The sequence below is a fragment of the Nicotiana sylvestris genome, chromosome 4 (assembly GCF_000393655.2).
Source record: "Nicotiana sylvestris chromosome 4, ASM39365v2, whole genome shotgun sequence".
NCBI classification, from domain to species: Eukaryota; Viridiplantae; Streptophyta; class Magnoliopsida; order Solanales; family Solanaceae; genus Nicotiana; species Nicotiana sylvestris.
The window spans coordinates 65,793,726-65,803,489 of NC_091060.1; the positions used below are offsets into that span (position 1 = coordinate 65,793,726).

The 9,764-nt window shown below is 42.3% G+C and overlaps 1 protein-coding gene across 1 annotated transcript; it reads right to left on the minus strand.

The window, feature by feature from the left end:
• Nucleotides 1-7,402: 7,402 nt before the first annotated feature.
• On the minus strand, nucleotides 7,403-9,465 carry LOC138889632 (uncharacterized). The gene is made up of 2 exons (XM_070172966.1): nucleotides 8,892-9,465; nucleotides 7,403-8,787 (listed from the first exon to the last, which is right to left on the minus strand). The coding sequence occupies exons 1-2, from the start codon at nucleotides 9,463-9,465 to the stop codon at nucleotides 7,403-7,405; spliced, it is 1,959 nt and encodes a 652-aa protein (XP_070029067.1).
• Between the last annotated feature and the right edge of the window lie 299 nt (nucleotides 9,466-9,764).

Consider the following 9,764-nt stretch of genomic DNA (forward strand, 5'->3'; position numbering starts at 1 on the left):
TGGAGATCCCACAAGGACTTTTTAAGCTTGTAATGTAGGTTTAGGGAAGGGTCGGATAAGCATTTAGGTACAAATGACTACACCCTACTTGAACACTAATCACATTTTCTTTCTTGTTGCTCTTTGCTTCTTTTCTGACCATATAGCCTTCATTTGCTTCAACTTTTCCACCATTTAGCCGCCTCAACTACCTCTTATACCCAAAACTGTTATATATTTTTTTTCTTCTTTTTCTCTTTTTTTTTATATAATGCTTTTGCAGTATAAGTAGTTTCACATTTTGAGGTTCACTTTCCTACGCTCATTGTACAATCTTGTCTATTTCCGACTTTACACCACACCCCCAACTTAGGCTTTTAGCCTCATTCTCAATGCTCAAGGAGGGACGTGTTCAAAAGAGGGAATTATTTAACAAAAAGGGAAAGGTTTGTAATGATGTAGCCAAAGAAAAGTTTCAAGGCTCAAATGGGGTGACTAGTGATACTATCTGGACAGTGGGTGGCTTGAAAGGCTAACTGGTTTTCCAAAAATCACAAAGATTGCCTAAGGTCATTTATCCAACCAAATGTAATTATTATAAGCATCCAAAAACCGACAGGGCAAGTTCTAGATGGCAGAAGCAAACATAAGAATTATTTATACAAAGAACTCACACACATGGCACACGAACTGTTTGGCTCACATAGTTTGAAGCCCTCGAGTCAACACTTGGCAACTCACAACTTTCATCATATATACATGTATAACTCTAGGTAGACAAAGAGTCATAGAGCGAGCCTCAAGTTCACACAGTTGATCTCTTTTTTTATTATTATTAATGGAAGGGTATAGGCTATATACAGACACATATGCTTGAGACTAGACAATTACACCAAACCGGTCAACATGTTTCATTCTACTATCCTGGTTCTACTATTACACCCTTGGAAAAGAACCTGGTTAAGAAAAACCAAGGGGAATTCATTGCTAATTACTAAAGATGGACAACTATCTACTTGTTTTTGTTTTTTTGTTGTGTTTTTTTTATATGCACAAGGATAATATAACTTATGTACGGAGATCACAAAACACTAATATATACACAATCACGGATCACACAACACAACTTATGTACGGAAATCACAACACTAAATCACAACACTGATATATACAGAATCACAAGATACACATGGGTACATAAGTCTATTTGTAGCAAAAAAAATCATCAATATGTACAACAATTGCCAATGTCATTCAAGTCTAATATTCACAACCAAAAGTATATACAAGGCTACCACCCCCAACTAAAAAACATGCATTGTCCCCAATGCCTAAGAACATAGAGTAGAGTTTAAGGGGCTCCTTGAGGCACACTAAGCGCTATGGGAGTCGGCAGTCGGCTGAGTGATGGTGGGGTCACCCTCTGATGCTGAAGTTGGGACCAATGAGATCTTGGCCTGATGAGTGACCTCCACTGATGGAGGAGGGATCTCTGGCTGGGCCAATACTGGAGCTGGGGCCTGTGAGCTGCTAGCCTCGCCTGTTGATGGCTGAGTGGCCGATGGATCTGTAAGGGCGGCCATATCTGCTAGCAAATGTTGTATTGCCAACTGAATGTCTTCTTGCTCCTCGTCCTCAGCTATAAGAGCAGCAAAATGCTTGCCCTTCTCCTGAGGGCCATCATAATCCGTGGACCATAAATCCTCCTCATCCTCGCCCTCATCAGCCTCCTCACCCTCAGACTTAGTAGAGCGTCCGGAAACCTCCTCATCAAGAATATCAATACGTACTTGAGGATCTAGAGGATGGGAAGCCTCGGCAGTTGGAGGTGTGAAGTTTGTCATCAAAGTGGTGAAATCAAGACCCAAATCATATGCGGCTGTGTCTGCTCCCTGCTCACCTTCCTTGGGAAAGAGGGATGATAGATCGAACTACAAAGTCTGCATCTTATGGAGCTCGGTCTTCATAGTGGCAACCTCCTTCCGTAGCTTAGGCAAATCACTTACCTCACCTCGCTCAATTTTCTCAACCCTTAACTCAAGCTGTTGCAGGCAATCCCCATACGTTGCTTGTTGTTAGTGGAGTGCTGTCATTGAGGATTGTATAGGATTAAGGGCTTGTTTTATGAGGTTGGAATGGTCTTCAAAAGGTGGTCTACCTTAGCATTGGCATGCTGAGCAATGAGACCAAACCTCAAGACTGCTGGCAATGCAGCATGAGGCTGAGTAGTGGTGGACTGGGAAGCGGGCTGTGCAGTGGAAATGGATACAACCGGAGCCTGAGGGGACACAGGAGCTTGGGACTCTGAGGGCTCTACATCAACTGGCATTGGAGTCTGAACCTCTAGGGGAGTAACAGCATCACTGATGCACGTGATGTCAATATCTCTCAGCACCTTCCCTGTCTTGTTAGAGTGGGATATGAGTGGGACGTTCACAACCTTGCAGAGGGCTGTGATCAAATAGGGGAATGGCAATGAAGTGGTTGTCTACCTTGCTCGGATCCCTAATCGTTGGAAGATAAGGACACCCACATCGATTTTAATTCCAGTCATAATGCAAGCAATGAGAAGAGCCTTCTCAATGCTGATGTCAATTTCATTTGTGGATGGTATCAGTCGAGAGGTGACGAAACTGAGCCAAAATCGACCCTCTCGTGTGATATCCTCTTTGATGATTTTGTGCATATGAACGATCCACGTAGGGGTTCCCTTCGCTATCACCGATGCTATCCAACTCTGCTCATTTCCCGGATTCACCTATTTGGCTTGGTACTCAGCTCTTCCCGAGCTCCAGTCAGGGATGTAGAATTAATTAATATTCTTAGTGTTGCAACTCACATCTTTCCCCCGAACTAGTACAATATCACAGAATACCTTGTTGCACTTGTGGTGAGCAGTCCTGGAAGCTCCGTACGAGGCATAAAACTCATGGACAACGGTTTCATTGTAGTCATCAGGCAACTGAGTGAAACACTCCCATTTTCTAGCTTTTATGTCCTCCCAAATGTGGGGGTGCTGCTCTTTAAGTCTGTTCATGCTCACTTGCTTCTCGGCAAGGATTTTTCTCTTTGTTAACCCTTCTCTATAGAGTTCCCTTGAACCATCGATTGCAAAACGAAGTTTGTAGTCATCTCCCCTATTTCTTCTTGCCTCTGCCTATTCGTCTACTGAAGGCAAGGTCTCCTCCTCATCAGACTGGGAGGGACATGAAACATTAGGGTTTGTCCTGCATTGTTTTTCTTGTGACGCTTGACGAATGGTGGAGGCCATTTTCAGTGCAAAGGATGCATGTTTCATGGGAGCCATATCTGCACGAAAGTGAAATATGAGCAACATTGTAAGCATCAGTGAATAGAGAATAGAAAAAAAAAGAACAACAAAGAAGAAGTTAAGAATGCGACAGGTATGCGGTCGCATAACCGCTATGCGGACCGCAAACTTGTCGCAAACTTGCAGCTCTTGAACTGATACAAGTATGCGATGGGTTATGCGATCGCATAACCACTATACAGACCATATAACCATCGCAAACCTGATTCTACAGAAAACCAAAGCCTGAAATGCGATCGCAAATTCCACCGCAAAGTAGGAAATGCGATCGCAAAATGGTCGCAAAAATCATGTTAAGAAACTGGGTGCACTATCTTAGAATGCGGTGAGTTTGCGGTCCGCATATCAATTATGCGATCGCAAACTCTCCGTATTTTAGCATCTTCCTCAGCCAATCTAGGGTTCAGTTATGCGGCAAAAATGCATACCGTATTTTGATTTTGTGAGCCGCAAAGTTTTTTGTCCCAAACGATTAAACTAACCCTCAACGATGGCAGTCCCAATTCATACTATCCAGTACCCCAGACACATTTTCAACACCAAAAACTACCACGATATGGGAAAACAACTACTAAAAACAACACAATCAAAAATAAAGAAAGAAATAAAGAAGAAACACAGGAGATACAACGTGAAATTGAAAATGGAAAATTAGGGCAAGGACACATACCAGTGAAGATGAGTACGAACACTATGGAGATTATGAATTGGCTTTCGTCCTTTGTAAGATTCCACTAGCCGTTGTTTTTGCCCCTTTTTCGTTGTTTGCCTCTCTTTTTGTTTCGTTCTTTTTTTTGTTTTCTTTTTAGAAAAATTTTCTTGTTTTTGTTTTGTTTTGAGTGTGTAAGAGACGTACCTGACCATTTTGCGGTGGGTAAGTCACCGTATAACACACTATGGGACCGCATAAGTGTTATGCGATGGGTTTAAGTGACTTGCTGAAGGGCAAAGAATGTGGTGCACAATGCTATCGCATAGTTGAAATGCGGTCCGCAAAGTGCACCACCTTGTCACATTCTGACCAACAATATTAGCCAAACTCACTGTTTTGGTTTGCGACCAAAATGCAGCTCGCATTGCAAAAATGTGGCCGCATATTTGCAGCAAACTTCACACGGTGATTTTCTTCCCTTTCTTATGAATTCCTACCCAGTGTTATGATCATTTGAATCCCTACACTCTAACACACACTTTAAATTGCTCAAGTAAATCTATCTATAAAAAATTAAACATTTAAAGAACATAAAGGGTGTTACCACACATCGGTTTCCTCCAATGAAGCGCTTGATTTAACGTCACGACACGACGAAGTTGGCATTTCTTTTCACTCATTTGTCGGGCATGGACCATCTTGGAGAGCCAACTATTCCACTAAATGTTTTTTTCCATCTGTGCCTAAGTAGTGCTTGATTCGTTGGCCATTGACTTTGAATGTTCGGAGAAACTTCCGATGTTAGTTCCATAGCTCCAAAAGGAGAGACATTTACCACATTGAATGGACCGGACCATTTTGATTTGAGCTTGCTCGGAAACAATTTGAGCCTTGAGCTAAAGAGCAAAACCAAGTCACCCGAATTGAACTCCCTCTTCAAGATCTTTTTGTCATGGATGAACTTCATCCTTTCTTTATACACAGCTGCACTCTCATATGCATGGAAACGGAATTCCTCCATTTCATTGAGTTGTGTTAACCTCAAATTCGCATATTCAGCCCAATCCAAGTTCAACCTCTTCAGAGCCCACATGGCCTTGTGCTCCAGTTCCACGGGTAGATGACAAGGTTTACCGAAGGTTAACCGATAAGGAGAAGTATGAATAGGAGTTTTGTACACCGTGCGGTATGCCCACAATGCATCATCTAGCTTCCTTGACCAATCAGTCATGTTTTCATTGACAGTCTTTGCTAGAATGCTCTTGATCTCCCGGTTGGATACCTCAACTTGACCACTAGATTGGGGATGATAAGGTGTGGCTACCTTGTACTTGACACCATACTTCTCTAGCAGTCCCGTGAAAGCCTTGTTGTAGAAATGAGACCCACCGTCACTAAGAAAGGCTCTAGGAGTTCCAAACCGAGTGAATATGTTTTTCTTCAAGAATGCAGTCACACTTCTTGCCTCGTTGTTTGGTAAGGCAATTGATTTCACCCATTTGGACACATAGTCCACAGCTACCAAGATATATTTCATCCCACAAGAGCTTACAACGGGACCCATAACATCAATTCCCCATACGTCGAAGAGTTCTATCTCCATCACAAAGTGCATTGGCATCTCATGCCTCTTTGAGATTGAACCTTGCCTTTGACATTAGTAACAAGACTTGACTATTTGATTGGCATCATGATAGATTGATGGCCAATAGTAACCACATTCAAGCACCTTAGTCGCCATTCGATTTCCTCCATGATGAACCCCAGCTAGTGATTCATGGCATGCCTTTAGAATTGGCATAATCTTTTCTTCTGGAACGCACCTTCTAATAATATTATCAGCAAAAACACGGAGCAAGAATGGTTCATCCCAATAGTATTGCCGGCAGTCTCTCAAGAAATTCTTCTTTTGATATGATTCCAATCCATCCGGAATAAGGTCACTAACTAAATAGTTAGCATTATCGGCATACTAAGGAGCAAAAGTGCTAGATAGTGCCAATATACGTTCATTTGTGAATGCATCGTTGATTTCAAGATATCCCTTTGGTCTCCCTGCCTCTTCAAGCCTTGATAAATGATCCGCCACTTGATTTTGAGTTCCCTTGCGATCCTTGACTTCGAAGTCAAATTCTTGCAACAATAAGACCCATTGAATCAACCGAGGTTTTGCATCCTTCTTTTCCATGAGATAGCGAAGAGCAGCATGATCTGTGTACAATATCACCTTGGATCCCAACAAATAAGCTCGGAACTTCTCAAAGGCATAGACAATGGCAAGAAGTTCTTGCTCAGTTACTGTGTAATTCATTTACGCCCCATTGAGTGTCTTGATTGTATAATAGACCGGGTGGAGAACCTTGTTGTGACATTGGCCAAGCATTTCCCCAGTAGCTACACTACTAGTGTCACACATGAGCTCGAAAGGAAGAGACCAATCTGGTGTGACAATAAAAGGTGTCGTGGTGAGCCTTTGCTTCAACTCCTCAAAGGCTTTGAGGAATTTCTCATCAAACACAAATATGGCATCTTTCTCAAGGAGTTTGCACATAGGATTTGCAATCTTGAAAAATCCTGAATGAAACGCCTATAGAATCTGGCATGCCCCAAGAAACTTCGAACACCTTTAATGGAAGTAAGTGGAGGGAGCTTAGAAATAATCTTGATCTTTTCCATGTCAACCTCTATACCATGCTTTGAAATTTTCTGCCCCAACACGATGCCCTCATCCACCATGAAATGGCATTTCTCCCAATTGAGCACAGGTTGGCCTCTTCACATCTCTTAAGCACTTGTCTAAGATTGTTAAGACAATTCTCAAAAGAATCGCCTACCACCGAGAAGTCGTCCATGAAGACTTCTAGAAAATCCTCTACTATGTCGGAGAAAATGGACATCATGCATCTTTGAAAAGTAGTCGGGGCTTTGCATAAACCAAATGGCATCCGGCTAAAGGCAAAAGTTCAAAAGGGGCAAGTGAATATCGTCTTCTCTTGATCCTCCAATGCTATGTTGATTTGGTTGTAGCCGGAATATCCATCAAGGAAACAATAGAATGACCTTCCCTCTAGCCGATCAAGCATTTGATCAATAAAAGGCATAGGGAAATGGTCTTTTCATGTGGCACTATTGAGCTTCTGATAATCCATGCACACCCTCCAACCGGTCACCGTTCTTGTTGGGATGAGCTCATTTTTCTCATTTTCAATTACGGTCATGCCTCCCTTTTTCGGCACACATTGCACCGGACTCACCCAAGAACTATCGGCAATAGGGTAGACTACCCCCGTATCCAACCATTTGATGATTTCTTTCTTTACCACCTCTTGCATTGACGGTTTCAACCATCGTTGATGTTCCACACTTGGTTTTGTTTCACTGTCTAGTTGGATTTTGTGCTCGTAAATTCCCGCAGGAATCCCATGGATGTCCGCAATTATTTATCCAGTGGCTTGCCTATGCTTCTTCAAGACCTCCAACAATTGTTCTACCTGCACATCATTCAACAGAGAAGAAACAATTACCGGTAAAGTATCATTTGAGCCAAGAAATTTATACCTCAAGCGTGGTGGAAGTGGTTTGAGCTCTAGTTGCGGAGGTTCGATAATAGAAGGCTTTGCGGGTGGAATGGGTCTATTCTCCAAGTCGAGAGAGAGATTTGCCGGAGCATAAGCGTAGGACCCAAGCCCCTCCAATGTATTTACCGATTCCACGTATCCCTCCATATCTTCACCATCAAAGTTCACCAAAATAGCCGCCAATGACTTGCCGAGGCATTGTTCTTGCATTTTCATTTTAACCGCATCCTCTAGTTCATCAACAACATCGATCACCGAGATGCTTTCATACTCATGAAGTAGTTTCATACCCTTGCTTGCTTGGAATGTAACCTCTTTATCATTCACACGGAATTTGATCTCATTCCGCTCTGAATCTATTAGTGCTCTTCCAGTGGCAAGGAATGGTCTCCCCAAGATGATAGGGATATCTTTGTCAACCGCACAATCAAGGATTATGAAGTCGGTGGGTAAATTAAATTTTCCCACCTTCACAAGTACATCATCAACAATTCCCACCAGTCGTTTGATGGACCGATCGGCCATTTGCAATCTCATACTTGTTGGCCTTGGCATACCTAGTCCTGATTTCTTGAAAATGGCAAGAGGCATCAAGTTGATGCTAGCTCCATTATCACAAAGGGCCCTTGCAAAATCATGTGCCCCAATAGTAAAAGGAATGGTGAAAGCTCCCAGGGTTTCCTTCTTTCGAACGGTGGATGTTGCAATGATGGAACTAACACTGTGAGTCACATTCACCACTTCATTTTTGGTGGTTTTCTTCTTGGTGATCAAATCTTTCAAATACTTAGCAAAACCTGGAATCTCTTGAAATGCTTCCAAAAATGGAATATTTATCGATAATTGCTTGAGAATGTCGTAGAACTTTTCAAGTTTGCGATCATCAACCTTCCTAGCGAGTCTTTGAGGGAATGGAGGAGGAGGTCTAGGAATAGGTGGAAGATTTTTTGGTGTCTCTTTTACCTTTTCCTTTACCTCTTCCCGGTTCTCTTTTTGCACTTGCACATCTTCTGGTATCTTCTCAATTTCGAAAACACTTGGCTCTTCAACCCCAACCCCTTTCTCCAACTCTTCTACCTCAACAACTTGTTCACCCTCTCCTTGTAGTACCTTCCCACTCCTAGTAGTAATTGCCATGACATGAGAAGTTGAGCCACTCCCACTACCCTTTGGGTTCGCAATTGTGTCACTAGGGAGTGTTCCTTTTGCTTTGGATTTTGTTCCCTCGAGAGGTCTCTCATTTGCATCTCCAAATTTTGAATGGATACGGTATGGGAGCAAACAAGCTCGGTCATGTTCCTCATTGAATTGTCGTATTTTTCTTGATTTTGCAATACCCATTCAAGCATACTTTCCAACTTAGACTCACTTGAGGAACCATGATTTGAATATTGACACTTTAGGGGAACATAAGGGTTTGAACTCCAGTTTGAGAAGTTGTTGTTGTTCTTCCAATTTCCTTGATTTGAGACACCTTGGTCATTTCGCCATTGTTGGTGGCCTTGCCCTTGCGGGTTTGACCTCCATTGATTTTGTTGTCCTTGACCTTGGTATTGTTGTCTTTGATAGCCTCCTTGAGAGTTGTTGACATAATTTGCTTCCTCAAAATCCTCCTTTGATATGGGTTGCACATCCTCAACCACATTTACCTTCTTCGTTTGGCTTTCGGTGAACATCTTTGTCAACACATTGACATTTGTGGCAAGCCCTGCAATCACTTGATCTCTCTCTTGATTTTCCTTAATCATGTTGCTCAAGTAAGGAGAACCATAGGTAATTCCACCTGTGGTGTCCTCATAATGCCATGCTTTATTATGCTTTGCCATTTTGTCAAGTATTTGTGTTACCCTTGAGAATGATTTGTCCATCAAAGATCCGTCAGCTACATTCTTGCCTATAGATTGGTTCATAGGATCAAAGCACATATAGAATTTTTCCAACAAGATAGAATCCGGAAAACCATGGTTGAGAGACCTCACCAAATATAATTTGAAGCGATACCATGCCTCATATAGATATTCTCCCGGTACTTGCTTGAAAAAGAAGATTTTATCCCAGAACTCAGACTTTTTACTTTGCGGGAACCATTTAGATAAGAATGCTCGGACAAGCTCGGGCCAAGAATGAATGGAGTTTGGTGGCAGATTTTGAAGTCATTTCCTTGCATCCCCAACTAGAGAGTACTTGAAGCATCTCAACCTTAGGGAATCATCAGAGACATTGT